The sequence below is a fragment of the Cyanistes caeruleus genome, unplaced genomic scaffold (genome assembly GCF_971803275.1).
Source record: "Cyanistes caeruleus unplaced genomic scaffold, bCyaCae1.hap1.1 HAP1_SCAFFOLD_388, whole genome shotgun sequence".
Lineage (NCBI taxonomy): Eukaryota > Metazoa > Chordata > Aves > Passeriformes > Paridae > Cyanistes > Cyanistes caeruleus.
In genome coordinates, this window is record NW_028256140.1 from 1 (window position 1) to 20981 (window position 20981).

The following is a 20981-nucleotide window of genomic DNA, read 5'->3' on the forward strand; positions in this document are numbered from 1 at the left end:
GGATCCCCAAATCCACCCTGGGCCCTTCGGGAACCTAAGCCCCCAAATCCAAATCAAAATCCCCCCAAATCCACCCAAATTCAATCCCCCAAATTCCAATTCCAAATCCTAAATTTTCCCCACAAAATCCTCCCACAATCCCCAAATTCCCCCAAATCCCCCCAATCCCCCCAATCCCCCCCAAAATCCCCCCCAGCCCCCCAAATCCCCCCCAATCCCCCCCAATTCCCCCAAATCCCCCCCAAATCCCCCCCAAATCCCCCCAAATCCCCCCCAATTCCCCCAAATCCCCCCCAATCCCCCCCAATCCCCCCAAATCCCCCCAAATCCCCCCAAATCCCCCCCAAATCCCCCCAAATCCCCCCCAGCCCCCCCAAATCCCCCCCAAATCCCCCCCAGCCCCCCCCAATCCCCCCCAATCCCCCCAAATCCCCCCAAATGTCCCAAAATCCCCCCCAATCCCCCCCCAAATCCCCCCCAATCCCCCCCAAATCCCCCCAATCCCCCCAAATCCCCCCCAATCCCCCCCAAATCCCCCCAAATCCCCCCCAATCCCCCCCAAATCCCCCCAAATCCCCCCCAAATCCCCCCCAAATCCCCCCCAATCCCCCCCCAAATCCCCCCCAATCCCCCCCAAATCCCCCCCAATCCCCCCCAGCCCCCCCAAATCCCCCCCAAATCCCCCCCAAATCCCCCCAAATCCCCCCAAATCCCCCCAAATCCCCCCAAAATCCCTTAAATCCCCCCCAAATCCCCCCAAATCCCCCCCAAATCCCCCCCAATGCCCCCAAATCCCCCCCAGCCCCCCCAAATCCCCCCCAAATCCCCCCCAATCCCCCCCAATCCCCCCCAAATCCCCCCCAATCCCCCCCAATCCCCCCCAATCCCCCCCAACCCCCCCCAAATCCCCCCCAATCCCCCCCAGCCCCCCCAAATCCCCCCCAAATCCCCCCCAATCCCCCCCAATGCCCCCCAAATCCCCCCCAATCCCCCCCAGCCCCCCCAAATCCCCCCCAAATCCCCCCCAATCCCCCCCAATGCCCCCCAAATCCCCCCCAATCCCCCCCAGCCCCCCCAAATCCCCCCCAAATCCCCCCAAAATCCCTCAAATCCCTCCCAAATCCCTCCAATCCCCCCAAATCCCCCCCAGTCCCCCCCAGCCCCCCCCCAATTCCCGAATTTTGGTTTTTCCCAGGAATTCCCCCCCCCGGCTTCCCGGGCTGGCCCCGCCCCTCCCCCATCCTGCGGATGTTCGGGGTGACGGGGGAGGGGCTGAGCGTCTGCGTGCACCTGCACGGCTTCACCCCCTACTTCTACGTCCTGGCGCCCCCAGGTGAGACCCCAAAACCTCGGGGATTCACCCCAAAAATCCCTGGGGGGGAAAATCCCAGAATTCCCAAAAAAATCCCAAAATTTCTACAAAAAATCCCAAAAAAATGGCAAAATTCCCACAAAAAATCCCCAAAAATCTCAAAATTCCCACAAAAATCGATGTCCTGGAGTCCCCAGGTGAGACCCTAAAACCTGGGAGATTCACCCCAAAAATCCCTGGGGGGAAATCCTGGAATTCCCAAAAAAATCCCGGAATTCCCAAAAAAATCCCCAAAAAAATCGCAAAAAAATGACAAAACTCCCACAAAAATCGACCTTTGGTGTCCCCAGGTGAGACCCCAAAACCGCCCAGATTCACCCCAAAAATCCCTGGGGTCCAAATTCCCGGAATTCCCCAAAAAATCCCAAAATTTCTACAAAAAATCCCAAAAAAATGGCAAAATTCCCACAGAAAATCCCCAAAAATCTCAAAATTCCCACAAAAATCGATGTCCTGGAGTCCCCAGGTGAGACCCCAAAACCTCGGGGATTCACCCCAAAAACCCCTGGGGGGGAAAATCCCAGAATTCCCAAAAAAATCCCCCAAAAAATCCTGAAATTCCCAAAAAAATCCCCCAAAAAATTCAAAAAAATGGCAAAATTCCCACAAAAAATCCCAAATCCGCCCCCAAAATCGATGTTTGGTGTCCCCAGGTGAGACCCCAAAACCTCAGGGATTCACCCCAAAAATCCCTGGGGGGAAAATCCCAGAATTCCCAAAAAAATCCCCTAAAAAATCCTGGAATTCTGGCAAAAATTCCCACAAAAATTCCCAAAATTCCTGCAAAAATTCCCCAAAAAAATCCCCCAAAAATCCCAAAATTCCGGCAAAAATTCCCAAAAAAATCCCGAAATTCCCACAAAAATCTGCGTTTTGGGGAAGGATTTTGGGGGATTTTTGGGAATTCCGGGGGGATTTGGGCGGGATTCGAGTGGGATTTTGGGAATTTTTTGGGATCCCAGGGGGATTTTTGGGAATTCTGTGGGATTTGGGTGGGATTTTTGGGATTTTTTTGTGATTTGGATTGGATTTTGGGGAATTCCGTGGGAATTTTTTGGGATTTGGGTGGGATTTTTGGGAATTCTGTGGCATTCGGGTGGGATTTGGGTGGGATTTTTGGGAATTTTTTGGGATCCCAGTGGGATTTTTGGGAATTCTGCGGGATCCCAGTGGGATTTTTTGGGAATTTTTGGGAATTTTTTGGGATTCCAGGGAATTTTTGGGAATTTTTTGGGATCTGGGTGGGATTTTTGGGAATTCCGTGGGATTTGGGTGGGATTTTTGGGAATTTTTGGGAATTCTGCGGGATCCCAGTGGGATTTTTGGGAATTTTTTGGGATTTTTGGGAATTCTTTGGGATTCCAGTGGGATTTTTGGGAATTCTGTGGGATTTGGGTGGGATTTTTGGGAATTTTTTGGGATCCCAGCGGGATTTTTGGGAATTTTTGGGAATTCCGTGGGATCCCAGCGGGATTTTTGGGAATTCTGTGGGATTTGGGTGGGATTTTTGGGAATTTTTTGGGATTTGGGTGGGATTTTTTGGGATTTGGGTGGGATTTTTGGGAATTTTTGGGAATTCTGTGGGATCCCAGTGGGATTTTTGGGAATTCTGTGGGATCCCGGTGGGATTTTTGGGAATTTTTTGGAATTTTGTGGGATCCCAGTGGGATTTTTGTGAATTCTGTGGGATTTGGGTGGGATTTTTGGGATTTTTTTGGGATTTGGGTGGGATTTTTTGGGATCCCGGTGGGATTTTTGGGAATTCTGTGGGAATTCTGCGGGATCCGGGTGGGATTTTTGGGAATTTTTGGGAATTCTGTGGGATCCCAGCGGGATTTTTGGGAATTTTTGGGAATTCCGCGGGATCCCAGGGGGATTTTTGGGAATTTTTTGGGATCCCAGTGGGATTTTTGGGAATTTTTTGGGATTTGGGTGGGATTTTTGGGAATTTTTTGGGATTTTTGGGAATTTTTTGGGATCCCAGTGGGATTTTTGGGAATTTTTTTTGATTTTTGGGAATTTTTTGGGATCCCAGCGGGATTTTTGGGAATTTTTTTGGATTTTTGGGAATTTTTTGGGATCCCAGCGGGATTTTTGGGAATTCTGCAGGATCCCAGCGGGATTTTTGGGAATTTTTTGGGATCCCAGCGGGATTTTTGGGATTTTTTTTTTGATTTTTGGGAATTTTTTGGGATCCCAGCGGGATTTTTGGGAATTTTTTTGGATTTTTGGGAATTTTTTGGGATCCCAGTGGGATTTTTGGGAATTCCATGGGATTTGGGTGGGATTTTTGGGAATTTTTTGGGATCCCAGCGGGATTTTTGGGAATTCTGTGGGATCCCAGTGGGATTTTTGGGAATTTTTTGGGATTTGGGTGGGATTTTTTGGGATTTGGGTGGGATTTTTGGGAATTTTTTTGGATTTTTGGGAATTCTGTGGGATTTGGGTGGGATTTTTGGGAACTGTCGTCGCCAGGGGCCGGCCGGGAGCACCTGGAGCCGCTGGAGCGGGAGCTGGAGCGGGAGCTGAGCCGGGAGCAGCGCGGGGGGGGAGGGGGGAGCCCCAAACTCCGGCCCCCCAAAAACGTCCTGGGGCTGGAGCTGCTCTGGAAGCAAAGTGAGATCCCAAAAAACCCCGGAATTCCCTCGGGAAACGGCCCCGGGAGCACAAAATCCGGGATTTGGGAATTTTGGGAATGCTGGGATTGGTCCTGGGAGCCCAAAATCCAGGATTTGGGGAGGCTGGGAGCCCAAAATTCATCCTGGATTCCCAAAATCCGGGATTTGGGAATTTTGGGAATGCTGGGATTGGTCCTGGGAGCCCAAAATCCAGGATTTGGGGAGGCTGGGAGCCCAAAATTCATCCTGGATTCCCAAAATCCGGGATTTGGGAATTTTGGGATCCCAGAATTCACCCTGGGAGCACAAAATCCGGGATTTGGGGAGGCTGGGAGCCCGAAATTCATCCTGGATTCCCAAAATTTGGGATTTGGGGAGGCTGAGAATGCTGGGATTGGTCCTGGGGTCCCAAAATTTGGGATTTGGGAATTTTGGGAAGGCTGGGATTGGTCCTGGGAGCCCAAAATCCGGGATTTGGGAATTTTGGGATCCCAGAATTCACCCTGGGGCTGGAGCTGCTCTGGAAGCAAAGTGAGATCCCAAAAACCCCCGGGATTCCCACGGGAAACGGCCCCGGGAGCACAAAATTCATCCTGGGGTCCCAAAATCCGGGATTTGGGAATTTTGGGAAGGCTAGGATTGGTCCTGGGAGCCCAAAATTCATTCTGGGGTCCCATAATTTGGGATTTGGGGATTTTGGGAGCCCAAAATTTGGGATTTGGGGATTTTGGGAGCCCAAAATTCGGGATTTGGGGAGGCTGGGATTGGTCCTGGGGTCCCAAAATTTGGGATTTGGGGATTTTTTCCAAATTTCCTGAATTTTTCCCAAATTTCTCCTGAATTCTTCCCAAATTTCTCCCGAACTTTTCCTGGATTTTTCCCAAATTTTTCCCATATTTTCCCCAAACTTTCCCTGATTTTTCCGGAACTTTTCCCGATTTTTTCCCGATTTTTTCCCGGATTTTTCCCGAACTTTTCCTGAACTTTTCCCAAATTTCTCCCAAATTTTTCCCGATTTTCCCCTGAGTTGATCCTGAGTTTCTCCCAGATTTTTCCCCAATTTTCTCCCAGATTTTTCCCGAGTTTATCCCAATTTTCTCCCGGATTTTCCCCGATTTTCTCCCAGATTTTTCCTGAGTTTCTCCCGGATTTTTCCCGATTTTCTCCCAGATTTTTCCCGATTTTCTCCCAGATTTTTCCCGAGTTTATCCCGATTTTCTCCCGGATTTTCTCCCGTGTTTCCCCCGAGTTTTTCCCGATTTTCTCCCGGATTTTTCCTGATTTTCTCCCAGATTTTTCCCAATTTTCTCCCGGATTTTCCCCGATTTTCTCCCAGATTTTTCCCCGATTTTCTCCCAGATTTTTCCCGATTTTCTCCCGGATTTTTCCCGAGTTTCTCCCGTGTTTCCCCGGATTTTCTCCCGGATTTTCTCCCGTGTTTCCCCCGAGTTTTCCCCGATTTTCTCCCGGATTTTCCCCGATTTTCTCCCAGATTTTTCCTGAGTTTCTCCCAGATTTTTCCCGATTTTCTCCCGGATTTTTCCCGAGTTTCTCCCATGTTTCCCCCGAGTTTTTCCCGATTTTCTCCCGATTTTCTCCCAAGTTTCTCCCGTGTTTCCCCTGATTTTCTCCCAGATTTTTCCCCGATTTTCTCCCGTGTTTCCCCCGATTTTCTCCCGATTTTCCCCCGTGTTTCCCGGCAGGTATCCTGGGTTTCCAGGGCGCTTCCCTGTCCCCGTTCGTCCGCGTCCGGCTCTCCCTGCCCCGCCTGGTCCCGCCCGCCCGGCGCCTCCTGGAGCGGGGGCTGCGCTGGGGGGAGCTGGGGGTGCAGCCCGCGCCCCCCTACGAGGCCAACATCGACTTCGAGATCAGGTACAGCCCCAGAACGCCCGGGATTGGCCCCAAAACGCAGGGAATTCAGCCCAAAAACATCCACAAAATACATGGGATTGTCCCCAAAAATATCACCCCAAAATCCCGGGAATTCAGCCCAAAAACATCCACAAAATACATGGGGATTCAGCCCAAAAATATCCCCAAAATCCAGGGAATTCAGCCCAAAAACATCCACAAAACACAGGGAATTCAGCCCAAAAATATCACCCCAAAATCCCGGGAATTCACCCCAAAAACATCACCCAGAAACACAGGGAATTCAGCCCAAAAACATCCACAAAATCCTGGGAATTCACCCCAAAAATATCACCCCAAAATCCCGGGAATTCAGCCCAAAAACATCCCCAAAATACATGGGATTGTCCCCAAAAACATCCCCAAAATCCCGGGAATTCAACCCAAAAATATCACCCCAAAACACCCGGGATTGGCCCCAAAATCCAGGGAATTCACTCCAAAAACATCCACAAAATCCTGGGAATTCACCCCAAAAATATCACCTCAAAATCCCGGGAATTCAGCCCAAAAACATCCCCAAAATACATGGGGATTATCCCCAAAAATATCACCCCAAAACACCCGGGATTGGCCCCAAAACACAGGGAATTCAGCCCAAAAACATCCACAAAATACATGGGATTGTCCCCAAAAAGATCACCCCAAAACACCCGGGATTGGCCCCAAAATCCAGGGAATTCACCCCAAAAACATCCCCAAAATACATGGGGTTATCCCCAAAAACATCCCCAAAATCCCGGGAATTCAACCCAAAAACATCACCCCAAAACGCCCGGGAAGTCACCCCAAAATTCACCCCAAAACGCCCGGGATTGGCCCCAAAAAACACCCGGAATTCACCCCAAAAACATCCCCAAAATCCAGGGAATTCAGCCCAAAAACATCCCCAAAACACCCGGGATTGTCCCCAAAAAACACAGGGGATTCACCCCAAAAACATCCACAAAATACATGGGGATTATCCCCAAAAACATCCACAAAACACCTGGGATTGTCCCCAAAAAACACCTGGAATTCACCCCAGAAACATCCCCAAAAAACACTGGGAATTCACCCCAAAATTATCCCCAAAATCCCGGGAATTCACCCCAAAAACATCACCCCAAAACACCCGGGATTGTCCCCAAAAAACACCCGGAATTCACCCCAAAAACATCCCCAAAATCCCGGGAATTCACCCCAAAAAGCAGCACAGAAACTCCCCTGGAATTCACCCCAAAATCCCCAGAAATCACCCCAAAAAATTCCCCCAAATTCACCCCCAAAAATTCCCCAAAATTCACCCCAAAATCCCTGGAATTCACCCCAAAAAATTCCTTCAAAATTCACCCCCAAACCCCCAGAATTTCACCCCAAATTCCCCCCAAATTTCCCAAATTCACCCCAAATTCTCCCCAATTCCCCCCAAAATTCCTCAAATTCCCCCAAAATTCCTCAAATTCCCCCAAAATCCCCCAAATTCCCCCAAAATTCCCCAAATCCCCCCAAAATTTCCCCAAAATTCCCCAAAATCCCCAAAATTCCCATTTTTTCCTCTTCCTGCCCCAAACCCCTCCCAGACCCCCCCAAATTTTTCCCCCAAAATTCGAATTTTCCCACCCCAGACTTTTCCAAACCCCCCAAATTTCCCCCAAAGCCCCCAAATTTTCGGGAATTTTCGGGAATCTCCCCAGATTTTTGGGAATTTCCTGGAATTTCCCGGAATTTCCCGGAATTTTCCGGAACTTTCCGGAACTTTCCGGAACTTTCCCCGATTTCCCCGCAGGTTCATGGCTGACTCGGGGCTCGTCGGCTGCTCCTGGGTGGAGCTGCCCCCGGGGAGCTTCCGCTGGCGGGGGGACCCCCAAAACACCCCAAATTCCACCCAAAACGCCCCAAATTCCACCCAAAACACCCCAAATTCCACCCAAAACACCCCAAATTCCACCCAAAACGCGCCAAAATCACCCCAAAATACCCCAAAATCACCCCAAAACCCCTCAAAATCACCCCAAAACACCCCAGAATCCACCCAAAATGCCCCAAATTCCACCCAAAATGCCCCAAAATCACCCCAAAATTCCTCAGAATCCTCTCAAAGCCCCCCAAAATCCCCTCAGGACCCCCCGAGTCCCCCCCAAAATTCTTCAAATCCCCCCCAGGACCCCCCAAACCCCACCCAGGACCCCTCAAATCTCTCCCATGACCCCTCAAACGCCCCCCAAAATTCCCAAAATCCCCCCAAAATCCCCTCCACGACCCCCTCGAATCCCCCCCAGGACTCCCCAAACCCCCCCCAGGACCCCCCAAACCCCCCAGGGGACCCCCCAAAGCCCCTCTGGGACCCCCCGAAGCCCCTTTGGGACCCCCCGAAGCCCCCCAAGGCCACCCCAAACCCCCCCAAGGCCACCCCAAACCCCCTTTGGGACGCCCCAAACGCCCCCCAGGACCCCCCAAACCCCCCTGGGGACACCCCAAACCCCCCCCAGGACCCCCCAAACCCCCCTGGGGACCCCCCAAAGCCCCTTTGGGACCCCCCAAAGCCCCCCCAGGACCCCCCAAAGCCCCTCTGGGACCCCCCAAACCCCCCTGGGGTCCCCCCAAACCCCCCCAAGGCCACCCTGTGCCAGCTGGAGGCCGACGCCGCCTGGGGGGGGCTGCGGGGTCACCCCCCCGAGGGGCCCTGGCTGGGGCTGCCCCCCCTGCGGGTGCTGAGCCTGGACATCGAGTGCGCCGGCAGGAAAGGTGACTGGGATGGACTGGGATGGACTGGGAATGGGAACTGGGGTCACTGGGAACGGGAACTGGGGTCACTGGGGTCACTGGGAATGGGAGCTGGGGTCACTGGGGTCACTGGGAACGGGAACTGGGGTCACTGGGGTCACTGGGGCTGCCCCCCCTGCGGGTGCTGAGCCTGGACATCGAGTGCGCGGGCAGGAAAGGTGACTGGGATGGACTGGGATGGACTGGGAATGGGAACTGGGGTCACTGGGAACGGGAACTGGGGTCACTGGGGTCACTGGGGCTGCCCCCCCTGCGGGTGCTGAGCCTGGACATCGAGTGCGCGGGCAGGAAAGGTGACTGGGAACACTGGGATAAACTGGGATAAACTGGGAATGGGAACTGGGGTCACTGGGATATACTGGGATGGACTGGGATGGACTGGGAGGGACTGGGATGGACTGGGATGGACTGGGAGAGAGTTTGGGGGTCACTGGGATATACTGGGATGGACTGGGAATGGGAACTGGGGTCACTGGGGTCACTGGGAATGGGAACTGGGGTCACTGGGATTAACTGGGATGGACTGGGATTGACTGGGAGAGGGTTTGGGGGTCACTGGGATATACTGGGATGGACTGGGAATGGGAACTGGGGTCACTGGGATAAACTGGGATGGACTGGGATGGACTGGGATGGACTGGGATTAACTGGGAATGGGAACTGGGGTCACTGGGGCTGCCCCCCCTGCGGGTGCTGAGCCTGGACATCGAGTGCGCGGGGAGGAAAGGTGACTGGGATGGACTGGGATGGACTGGGATTAACTGGGAATGGGAACTGGGGTCACTGGGGTCACTGGGGTCACTGGGGCTGCCCCCCCTGCGGGTGCTGAGCCTGGACATCGAGTGCGCGGGGAGGAAAGGTGACTGGGATGGACTGGGATGGACTGGGATAAACTGGGATAAACTGGGATGGACTGGGATGGACTGGGATAAACTGGGATGGACTGGGAGGGACTGGAAGGGACTGGGAGGGACTGGGAACGGGAACTGGGAGCACTGGGATTAACTGGGATGGACTGGGAAGGGGTTTTTGGGCTCCTGAAGTGAATTTCGGTGTTTTTGGGGTTCCTGAAGTGGATTTTAGGGTGAATTTTGGGGTTTTTGGGGTTCCTGAAGCCGATTTTGGGGTGAATTTTGGTGTTTTTGGGGTCCCAGGGGTGTTCCCCGAGGCGCAGCAGGACCCGGTGATCGCCATCGCGGCCGTGGCGCTGCGGCCGGGACATTTTGGGCTGGTTTGGGGTGATTTGGGGGTTTTTAGGGCGGTTTTTGGGGTTCCTGAAGCCGATTTTGGGGTGAATTTTGGTGTTTTTGGGGTCCCAGGGGTGTTCCCCGAGGCGCAGCAGGACCCGGTGATCGCCATCGCGGCCGTGGCGCTGCGGCCGGGACATTTTGGGCTGATTTGGGGGTTTTTAGGGCGGTTTTTGGGGTTTTTGGGGTTCCTGAAGCCAATTTTGGGGTGAATTTTGGTGTTTTTGGGGTTCCAGGGGTGTTCCCCGAGGCGCAGCAGGACCCGGTGATCGCCATCGCGGCCGTGGCGCTGCGGCCGGGACATTTTGGGCTGGTTTGGGGTGATTTGGGGGTTTTTAGGGCGGTTTTTGGGGTTTTTGAGGGTCCTGAACTCGATTTTGGGGTGAATTTTGCCGTTTTTGGGGTCCCAGGGGTGTTCCCCGAGGCGCAGCAGGACCCGGTGATCGCCATCGCGGCCGTGGCGCTGCGGCAGGGCGCGCGGGAGCCGTTCCTCAGGGTGGTCTTCACCCTTCAGGAGTGCGCCCCGCTGCGAGGAGCCACCGTCAGGAGCTTCTCCTGCGAGAGGGAGCTGCTCCAGGTGAGGCTTTGGGGTGAAAAAACGGGATTTTGGGAAATTCCGGAATTTTCTGGGATTTTTGGGGATTTTTTGGGATTTTTTTGGGATTTTTGGGGGATTTTTTGGGGATTTTTTGGGGATTTTTGGGGATTTTTTTGGGATTTTTTGGGATTTTTGGGGGGTTTTTTTTGAGGATTTTTTGGGGATTTTTTGGGGTATTTTGAGGGGATTTTGGGGGTGGTTTTGAGGCACCGTCAGGAGCTTCCCCTGCGAGAGGGAGCTGCTCCAGGTGAGGCTTTGGGGTGAAAAATCGGGATTTTGGGAAATTCCGGAATTTTCTGGGATTTTTGGGGATTTTTGGGGATTTTTTTGGGATTTTTTTTGGATTTTTTGGGATTTTTTTGGGATTTTTTGGGATTTTTTTGGGATATTTTGGGGGGTTTTGAGGGGATTTTGGGGGTGGTTTTGAGGCACCGTCAGGAGCTTCCCCTGCGAGAGGGAGCTGCTCCAGGTGAGGCTTTGGGGTGAAAAATCGGGATTTTGGGAAATTCCGGAATTTTCGGGGATTTTTTGGGATTTTTTTTGGGATTTTTGGGGATTTTTTTGGGATTTTTTGGGAATTTTTTTGGGATTTTTGGGGATTTTTTGGGGATTTTTTGGGGGATTTTTTGGGATTTTTTTGGGATTTTTGGGGATTTTTGGGGAGATTTTTTGGGGATTTTTGGGGACTTTTTTGGGATTTTTTTTGGATTTTTTTGGGATATTTTGGGGGGTATTTTGAGGGGATTTTGGGGGTGGTTTTGAGGCACCGTCAGGAGCTTCTCCTGCGAGAGGGAGCTGCTCCAGGTGAGGCTTTGGGGTGAAAAATCGGGATTTTGGGAAATTCCGGAATTTTCTGGGATTTTTGGGGATTTTTTGGGATTTTTTGGGGATTTTTTTGGGATTTTTTGGGATTTTTTTGGGATTTTTGGGGATTTTTGGGGATTTTTGGGGGATTTTTTGGGGGATTTTTGGGGATTTTTTTGAGATTTTTTGGGGGATTTTTGGGGAGATTTTTTGGGGGATTTTGGGGATTTTTGGGGGGATTTTTGGGGGGATTTTTGGGATTTTTTGAGGAGATTTTGGGGATTTTTGGGGGATTTTTGGGGGGATTTTGGGATTTTTTGAGGAGATTTTGGGGATTTTTGGGGGGATTTTTGGGATTTTTGGGAGGGATTTTTGGGGGGATTTTTGGGGATTTTTGGGGGGATTTTTGGGGATTTTTGGGGGGATTTTTGGGGGGATTTTTGGGGGGATTTCTGGGAGTTTCTGGGCGGGGCCCAGGTGAGTTTGGCTCCTCCCCCCGCAGTCGTGGGCGGAGTTTGTTCGGATCGTGGATCCCGACGTGGTGACCGGGTACAACATCCACAACTTCGACCTGCCCTACCTGATCCAGAGAGCCCAGGTGCTGCAGGTGAGACACCCCTGGGGACACCTGGGGACACCTGGGGACACCTGAGACACCTGGGGACACCTGGGGACACACCTGGGAACCCCCAAAAACCCCAAAAACCCCAAATCCCCCCCAAAATCCACAACTCCCACCTGCCCTACCTGATCCAGAGAGCCCAGGTGCTGCAGGTGAGACACCTGAGACACACCTGAGACACCTGGGGGCACCTGGGGACACCTGGGGACACCTGAGACACCTGGGGACACCTGAGACACCTGGGGACACCTGGGGACACCTGGGAACCCCCAAAATCCCCAAAAACCCCAAATCCCCCCCAAAATCCACAACTTCGACCTGCCCTACCTGATCCAGAGAGCCCAGGTGCTGCAGGTGAGACACACCTGGGGACACCTGGGGACACCTGGGACACACCTGGGGACACCTGGGACACCTGGGGGCACCTGGGGACACCTGGGGACACCTGAGACACCTGGGACACACCTGGGAACCCCCAAAAACCCCAAATCCCCCCCAAAATCCACAACTTCGACCTGCCCTACCTGATCCAGAGAGCCCAGGTGCTGCAGGTGAGACACCTGAGACACCTGGGGACACCTGGGGACACCTGGGGACACCTGAGACACCTGGGGACACCTGGGGACACCTGGGGACACCTGGGGACACCTGGGGACACCTGAGACACCTGGGGACACCTGGGAACCCCCAAAAACCCCAAAAACCCCAAATCCCCCCCAAAATCCTGATCCAGAGAGCCCAGGTGCTGCAGGTGAGACACCTGAGACACCTGGGGACACCTGGGGACACCTGGGGACACCTGGGAACCCCCAAAAACCCCAAATCCCCCCCAAAATCCTGATACAGAGAGCCCAGGTGCTGCAGGTGAGACACCTGAGACACCTGGGGACACCTGGGGACACCTGGGGACACCTGGGACACCTGGGGACACCTGGGGACACCTGGGGACACCTGAGACACCTGGGACACATCTGGGAACCCCCAAAATCCCCAAATCCCCCCCAAAATCCACAACTCCCACCTGCCCTACCTGATCCAGAGAGCCCAGGTGCTGCAGGTGAGACACCTGAGACACCTGAGACACCTGGGGACACCTGGGGACACCTGAGACACACCTGGGGCACCTGGGACACACCTGGGGACACCTGGGACACACCTGGGGACACCTGGGACGCACCTGAGCTCCCCTGAGCCCACTTGGAACCCCCCAGGTGTCCCCAGACCCCTCCCCTGACCCCTTCCCTGTCCTCACCTGGCCCCCCCTGAGCTCACCTGAGCTCACCTGAGCTCACCTGAGCTCACCTGGAGCCCCCCAGGTGTCCCCAGACCCCTCCCCTGATCTCTCCTGAGCTCCCCTGGTCTCACCTGAGCTCACCTGGTCTCACCTGATCCCCCCTGAGCTCCCCTGGGCTCACCTGAGCTCACCTGGTCTCACCTGATCCCCCCTGAGCTCCCCTGGGCTCACCTGAGCTCACCTGGTCTCACCTGATCCCCCCTGAGCTCCCCTGGGCTCACCTGAGCTCACCTGGCCCCCCCTGAGCTCACCTGGAACCCCCCAGGTGTCCCCAGACCCCTCCCCTGAGTTCCCCTGGTCTCACCTGGTCTCACCTGTCCCCTCCCTGGTCTCACCTGACCCCCCCATGGGATCACCTGAGCTCACCTGGAACCCCCTGAGCTCACCTGGAGCCCCCCAGGTGTCCCCAGACCCCATCCCTGATCTCACCTGAGCTCACCTGAACTCACCTGAGCTCACCGGGGCTCACCTGAGCCCCCCAGGTATCCCCAGACCCCACCCCTGGGCTCACCTGATCCCCCTTGATCTCACCTGAGCTTCCCTGGGCTCACCTGAGCTCCCCTGGGCTCACCTGAGCTCACCTGAACTCACCTGAGTCCCCCCAGGTGTCCCCAGACCCCTCCCCTGAGTTCCCCCGGTCTCCCCTGGTCTCCCCTGTCCCCTCCCCGGTCTCCCCTGTCCCCTCCCCGGTCTCCCCGGGTCTCACCTGTCCCCAGCCCGGTCTCACCTGTCCCCTCCCTGGTCTCACCTGTCCTCCCCTGGTCTCACCTGTCCCCTCCCCTGGTCTCCCCTGTCCCCTCCCCGGTCTCACCTGCCCCCTCCCCGGTCTCCCCGGGTCTCACCTGTCCCCTCCCTGGTCTCACCTGTCTCTCACCTGTCCCCTCCCCGGTCTCACCTGTCCCCTCCCCGGTCTCACCTGTCTCTCACCTGTCCCCTCCCCGGTCTCACCTGTCCCCTCCCCGGTCTCACCTGTCTCTCACCTGTCCCCTCCCCGGTGTCACCTGTCCCCTCCCCGGTGTCCCCTGTCCCCTCCCCGCTCAGGTGCCGTCGTTCCCGTACCTGGGCCGTGTCCGGGGGGTCCCGTCGCAGGTGAAGGATTCGGCGTTCCAGTCCCGGCAGCTCGGCCGCAGGGAGGGGAAGGTGGTGAACACACCTGGGAGGGTGACCCTGGACATGCTGCAGGTGAGGGGACACACCTGGGGACACCTGAGATACAGCTGGGGACACCTGGGGACAGCTGGGGACACACCTGGGAGGGTGACCCTGGACATGCTGCAGGTGAGGGGACAGCTGGGGACACCTGGGGACACACCTGGGGACATGGGGACACACCTGGGAGAGTGACCCTGGACATGCTGCAGGTGAGGGGACACACCTGGGGACACCTGGGGACAGCTGGGGACACCTGGGGACATGGGGACACACCTGGGACAGCTGGGGACACCTGAGATACACCTGGGACACACCTGGGGACATGGGGACACACCTGGGAGGGTGACCCTGGACATGCTGCAGGTGAGGGGACACCTGGGGACACCTGGGGACACCTGGGGACACCTGGACAACCAAATCTCACTTGGGCAACCCAAAAATCCCCCCAGGTCACCCCAAACCCCTCCCAGGTGTCCCCAGGTAAATTTGGGGAGTTTTGGGATAATTTTGGGATAATTTTGGGATAAATTTGGGATAATTTGGGATAAATTTGAGATAAATTTGGGATAAATTTGGGATGGATTTGGGATAAATTTGGGATAATTTTGGGATAAATTTGGGTTAAATTTGGGACAATTTGGGATGTTTTGGGATAAATTTGGGATGGATTTGGGATAATTTGGGATAAATTTGGGATAAATTTGGGATGGATTTGGGATAAATTTGGGGATAATTTTGGGATAAATTTGGGATAAATTTGGGGATAATTTTGGGATGGATTTGGGATAAATTTGGGATAATTTTGGGATGGATTTGGGATAATTTTGGGGTAAATTTGGGGAGTTTTGGGTCCCGCAGGTGCTGCTGAGGGAACACAAACTGCGCTCGTACTCCCTGAACGCCGTCAGCGCTCACTTCCTGCACGAGCAGAAGGAGGACGTCCCCCACGGCATCATCACCGAGCTGCAGGTGAGTGTCACCTGTGTCACCTGGGTCACCTGGGTCACCTGTGTCACCTGGGGTCACCTGTGTCCCCCACGGCATCATCACCGAGCTGCAGGTGAGTCTGTGTCACCTGGGGTCACCTGGGGACACCTGGGTCACCTGGGGGTCACCTGTGTCCCCCACGGCATCATCACCGAGCTGCAGGTGAGTGTCACCTGTGTCACCTGGGGTCACCTGGGGTCACCTGTGTCACCTGTGTCACCTGTGTCACCTGGGGTCACCTGTGTCCCCCACGGCATCATCACCGAGCTGCAGGTGAGTCTGTGTCACCTGGGTCACCTGGGGTCACCTGTGTCCCCCACGGCATCATCACCAAGCTGCAGATGAGCCTGTGTCACCTGGGTCACCTGGGGACACCTGGGTCACCTGGGGGTCACCTGTGTCCCCCACGGCATCATCACCGAGCTGCAGGTGAGTCTGTGTCACCTGGGTCACCTGGGGTCACCTGGGGGTCACCTGTGTCCCCCACGGCATCATCACCGAGCTGCAGGTGAGTGTCACCTGGGTCACCTGGGGTCACCTGGGGACACCTGGGGACACCTGGGGGTCACCTGGGGTCACCTGGGGGTCACCTGTGTCCCCCACGGCATCATCACCGAGCTGCAGGTGAGTCTGTGTCACCTGGGTCACCTGTGGTCACCTGGGGGTCACCTGGGTCACCTGGGTCACCTGGGTCACCTGGGGTCACCTGGGGTCACCTGGGGTCACCTGGGTCACCTGGGGTCACCTGGGTCACCTGGGGTCACCTGGGGTCACCTGTGTCACCTGTGTCACCTGGGTCACCTGGGTCACCTGGGTCACCTGGGGTCACCTGGGGTCACCTGGGGTCACCTGTGTCCCCCACGGCATCATCACCGAGCTGCAGGTGAGTCTGTGTCACCTGGGTCACCTGTGTCACCTGGGGGACACCTGGGGACACCTGGGTCAGCTGCAGTCACAGGTGGGAACCAAAATGGCCCCAAAATGGCCCAAAACGTCACCTGGGAGTGTCACCGTGTCCCTAAAGCTTTCCCCAGGTGTCCCCATGTCCCCAAGGTGGGTCCATGTCCCCAGGTATTCCAGGTGTCCCCAGGTGTCCCCAGGTGTCCCCACATCCCCTCACCCAGGTGTCCCCCTGTCCCCTCACCCTGATGTCCCCAGGTGTCCCCCTGTCCCCTCACCCCCCAATGTCCCCCTGTCCCCTCACCCTGATGTCCCCAGGTGTCCCCCTGTCCCCTCACCCCGGTGTCCCCAGGTGTCCTCCTGTCCCCTCACCCTGATGTCCCCAGGTGTCCCCCTGTCCCCTCACCCCGGTGTCCCCAGGTGTCCCCCTGTCCCCTCACCCCGGTGTCCCCAGGTGTCCCCCCGTCCCCTCACCCCGGTGTCCCCGTGTCCCCTCAGAACGGGGACGCGCAGACGCGGCGCCGCCTGGCCCTGTACTGCCTGAAGGACGCGGTGCTGCCGCTGCGGCTGCTCGAGCGCCTGATGACGCTGGTGACGCTGGTGGAGATGGCGCGGGTGACGGCCGTGCCCCTCAGTTACCTGCTCACACGGGGACAGCAGGTCAAGGTGGTGGCGCAGCTCCTGCGGCAGGTGAGGCCCGGCCGGAGGGGACACGGGGAGGGAAACACGAGGGGATGAAACAGTGGGAAATGGGACAAAATGGTGGAAAATGTGAGGGGACAAAATGGCGGCGCTCGTGAGGGGAGAAAAGGGCGGGAAAACGTGAGGGGAGAAAAGGGCGGGAAAACGTGAGGGGACAAGATGGCGGCCGGCGTGAGGGGATAAAAGGGGTGGAAAATGTGGGGAGAAAATGGTGGCAATCATGAGGGGAGAAAAGGGTGGGAAACGTGAGGGGAGAAAAGAGTGGGAAACATGAGGGAAGAAAAGAGCGGGAAACCTGAGGGGACAAAATGATGGCACTTGTGACAAAATGGTGGCGCTTGTGAGGGGAGAAAATGGTGGGAAATGTGGGGAGAAAAAGGAGGGAAATGTGAGGGGAAAAAGGAGGGAAAAGTGAGGGGAGAAGGGAGGGAAATGTGAGGGGAAAAGAGAGGGAAATGTGAGGGGGAAAGGGAGAGAAATGTGAGGGGGAAAGTGAGAGAAATGTGAGGGGAAAAGGGTGGGAAATGTGAGGGGAAAAGGGAGAGAAATGTGAGGGGAAAAGGGAGAGAAATGTGAGGGGAAAACGGTGGAAATGTGAGGGGGAAAGGGAGAAATGTGAGGGGAAAACGGTGGAAATGTGAGGGGGAAAGGGAGAGAAATGTGAGGGGAAAAGGGTGGGAAATGTGAGGGGAAAAGGGAGAGAAATGTGAGGGGGAAAGGGTGGGAAATGTGAGGGGGAAAGGGAGAGAAATGTGAGGGGGAAAGGGAAAGAAATGTGAGGAGAAAACGGTGGAAATGTGAGGGGGAAAGGGTGGGAAATGTGAGGGGGAAAGGGAGAGAAATGTGAGTGGAAAAGGGAGAGAAATGTAAGGGGGAAAGGGAGAGAAATGTGAGGGGAAAAGGGTGGGAAATGTGAAGGGAAAAGGGTGGGAAATGTGAAGGGAAAAGGGAGAGAAATGTGAGGGGAAAAGGGAGAGAAATGTGAGGAGAAAACGGTGGAAATGTGAGGGGGAAAGGGAGAGAAATGTGAGGGGAAAACGGTGGAAATGTGAGGGGAAAACGGTGGGAAATGTGAGGGGAAAAGGGAGGGAAATGTGAAGGGGAAAAGGAGAGAAATGTGAGGGGGAAAGGGAGAGAAATGTGAGGGGAAAAGGGAGAGAAATGTGAGGGGAAAAGGGAGGGAAATGTGAGGGGAAAAGGGAGAGAAATGTGAGGGGAAAAGGGAGAGAAATGTGAGGGGAAAAGGGAGAGAAATGTGAGGGGAAAAGGGAGGGAAATGTGAGGGGAAAAGGGAGAGAAATGTGAGGGGAAAAGGGAGAGAAATGTGAGGGGAAAAGGGAGGGAAATGTGAGGGGAAAAGGGAGAGAAATGTGAGGGGAAAAGGGAGAGAAATGTGAGGGGAAAAGGGAGAGAAATGTGAGGGGAAAAGGGAGGGAAATGTGAGGGGAAAAGGGAGAGAAATGTGAGGGGAAAAGGGAGAGAAATATGAGAGGAAAATGGTGGAAATGTGAGGGGGAAAGGGAGAGAAATGTGAGGGGAAAAGGGAGAGAAATGTGAGGGGGAAAGGGTGGGAATTGTGAGGGGAGAAGGGAGAGAAATGTGAGGGGAAAAGGGTGGGAAATGTGAGGGGAAAAGGGAGAGAAATGTGAGGGGAAAAGGGAGAGAAATGTGAGGGGAAAAGGGAGAGAAATGTGAGGGGAAAAGGGAGGGAAATGTGAGGGGAAAAGGGTGGGAAATGTGGGGATAAAATGGTGGCAATCGTGAGGGGAGAAAACGGCAGCGCTTGTGAGGGGACACGGGGAGGGAAACATGAGGGGATAAGATGGTGGGAAATGTTAGAGGAGAAAAGGGAGGAAAATCTGAGGGGAAAAGGGAGGGAAATGTGAGGGGAGAAAAAGGAGGGAAATGTGAGGGGGAAAAGGAGAGAAATGTGAGGGGAAAAGGGTGGGAAATGTGAGGGGAGACAATGGCGGCACTCGTGAGTGGACAAAATGGTGGGAAATGCGAGGGGGAAATGGCAGCAGTTTTGAGGGGAAAAGGGTAGAAAATGTGAGGGGAAAAAGAGCAGGGAACCTGAGGGGAAAAGAGCAAGAAACACGAGGGGAAAATGGTGGGAAATGTGAAGGGAGAAAGGTGGAAAACTTGAGGGGACAGAATGGTGGCAATTATGAGGGGAGAAAAGGGCGGGAAAACGTGAGGGGAGAAAAAGAGCGGGAAAACGTGAGGGGAGAAAAAGAGCGGGAAAACGTGAGGGGACAAGATGGCGGCCGGCGTGAGGGGAGAAAATGTCTGGAGGTGACAGAGCTGCAGGTGAGGGGACCTTAGGGACACCTGGGGCTGTTGTGGGGTGGAATTTTGGGAAGGAGTTTTTTAGGGATTTTGGGAGAGGATGTTGAGGTAATTTTGGGGGGAATTTTGGGGTTTTTTTTTTTAAATGGGATTTTTCTGGGGTTTTGAGGTTGGCTTTTTTGGGGTGAATTTGTGACATTTTGGGGTGAATTTTGTCCCTGCCAGGCCATGCAGGAGGATTTTTTGCTGCCGGTGGTGAAGTCGGAGGGGGGAGAGGATTTTGAGGGGGCCACGGTGATCGAGCCCATCAAGGGGTGAGTGGGGGGCACAAAAAAAGCCCCAAAATTCCCCAAATTTCCCTGAAAAACTCCCTGAACAGACCTGGAAAAAATAAAAAAAAATCCCTGAAAAAATCCTCCAAAAATCCCTGAAAAAAACCCAAAAAGACCCCAAAAATTCTGGAAAAAAACCTAAAAAAACCCTGAAAAAAACCCCAAAAAATCCTTGAAAAAAATCTCGAAAAAACCCTGAAAAAACCTTAAAAAACCCCTGAAGAAATCCAAAAAAATCCCTGAAAAAAACCCCCAAAAATCCCCCAAAAATCCAAAAAAATCCCAGAAAAAAATCCCCAAAAAACCCCCAAAAATCTCCCAACAAAATTCCAAAAATCCCTGAAAAAACCCCCAAAAATCCCCCAACAAAATTCCAAAAATCCCTGAAAAAAACACCAAAAAAACCCCAAAAAATCCCTTAAAAAACCCCATAAAATCCAAAAAAAATCCAAAAAACCCCCAAAAAATCCTTGAAAAAAAACCCCAAAAAATCTCTGAAAAAAACCAAAAAAATCCCAAAAAAATCCCTGACAAAACCCCTCAAAAATCCCAAAAAATCCCCAAAAAATCCCCAAAAAATCCCAAAAAATCCAAAAAACCCCCAAAAAATCCTTGAGAAAAACCCCAAAAAATCTCTGAAAAAAACCAAAAAAATCCCCCAAAAATCCCCCCAAAAAAACCCCTCAAAAATCCCAAAAAAAATCCCAAAAAATCCCAAAAAAATCCCCAAAAATGCCCAAAAAATTCCCAAAAAGTCCCAAAAAAATCCCCCAAAAAATCCCAAAAAATCCCCAAAAAATCCCCCAAAAATCCAAAAAAATCCCCAAAAAATCCAAAAAAAATCCCAAAAAATCCCAAAAAAATCCCCAAAAATGCCAAAAAAATTCCCAAAAAATCCCAAAAAAATCCCCCAAAAAATCCCAAAAAATCCCCAAAAAATCCCCCAAAAATCCAAAAAAATCCCCAAAAAATCCAAAAAAAATCCCAAAAAATCCCAAAAAATTCCAAAAAAATCCCAAAAAAATCCCAAAAAAATCCCCAAAACATCCCAAAAAATCCCCAAAAAATCCAAAAAAATCCCAAAAAATCCCAAAAAATCCAAAAAAATCCCAAAAAAATCCCCCAAAAATCCCAAAAAATCCCCAAAAAATCAAAAAAAAATCCAAAAAAATCCCCCAAAAAATCCCAAAAAATCCCCCAAAAATCAAAAAAAATCCAAAAAAAATCCCAAAAAATCCCAAAAAAATCCCAAAAAATCCCCAAAAAATCCAAAAAAATTCCAAAAAAATCCCCAAAAAAATCCCAAAAAATCCCCAAGAAATCCAAAAAAATCCCCCAAAAATCCCAAAAAATCCCCCAAAAATTCCAAAAAAATTCCAAAAAAATC

General features: G+C 53.3%; 1 protein-coding gene across 1 annotated transcript in view; it reads left to right on the top strand.

Moving 5' to 3' along the window:
* Window positions 1-1195: 1195 nt before the first annotated feature.
* Window positions 1196-20981, top strand: part of LOC147645391 (DNA polymerase delta catalytic subunit-like) — a gene marked incomplete at both ends in the record, with an annotated part of 28945 nt that continues 9159 nt past the window's right edge. The window contains 11 exons of the mRNA XM_086874669.1: window positions 1196-1333; window positions 3848-3988; window positions 5694-5862; window positions 7670-7744; window positions 8492-8628; window positions 10325-10491; window positions 11819-11923; window positions 14274-14414; window positions 15243-15353; window positions 16770-16961; window positions 19488-19576. Of these exons, the coding sequence (XP_086730795.1) occupies window positions 1196-1333; window positions 3848-3988; window positions 5694-5862; window positions 7670-7744; window positions 8492-8628; window positions 10325-10491; window positions 11819-11923; window positions 14274-14414; window positions 15243-15353; window positions 16770-16961; window positions 19488-19576 (1465 nt within the window). The remainder of the gene's footprint in view (window positions 1334-3847; window positions 3989-5693; window positions 5863-7669; window positions 7745-8491; window positions 8629-10324; window positions 10492-11818; window positions 11924-14273; window positions 14415-15242; window positions 15354-16769; window positions 16962-19487; window positions 19577-20981) is intronic.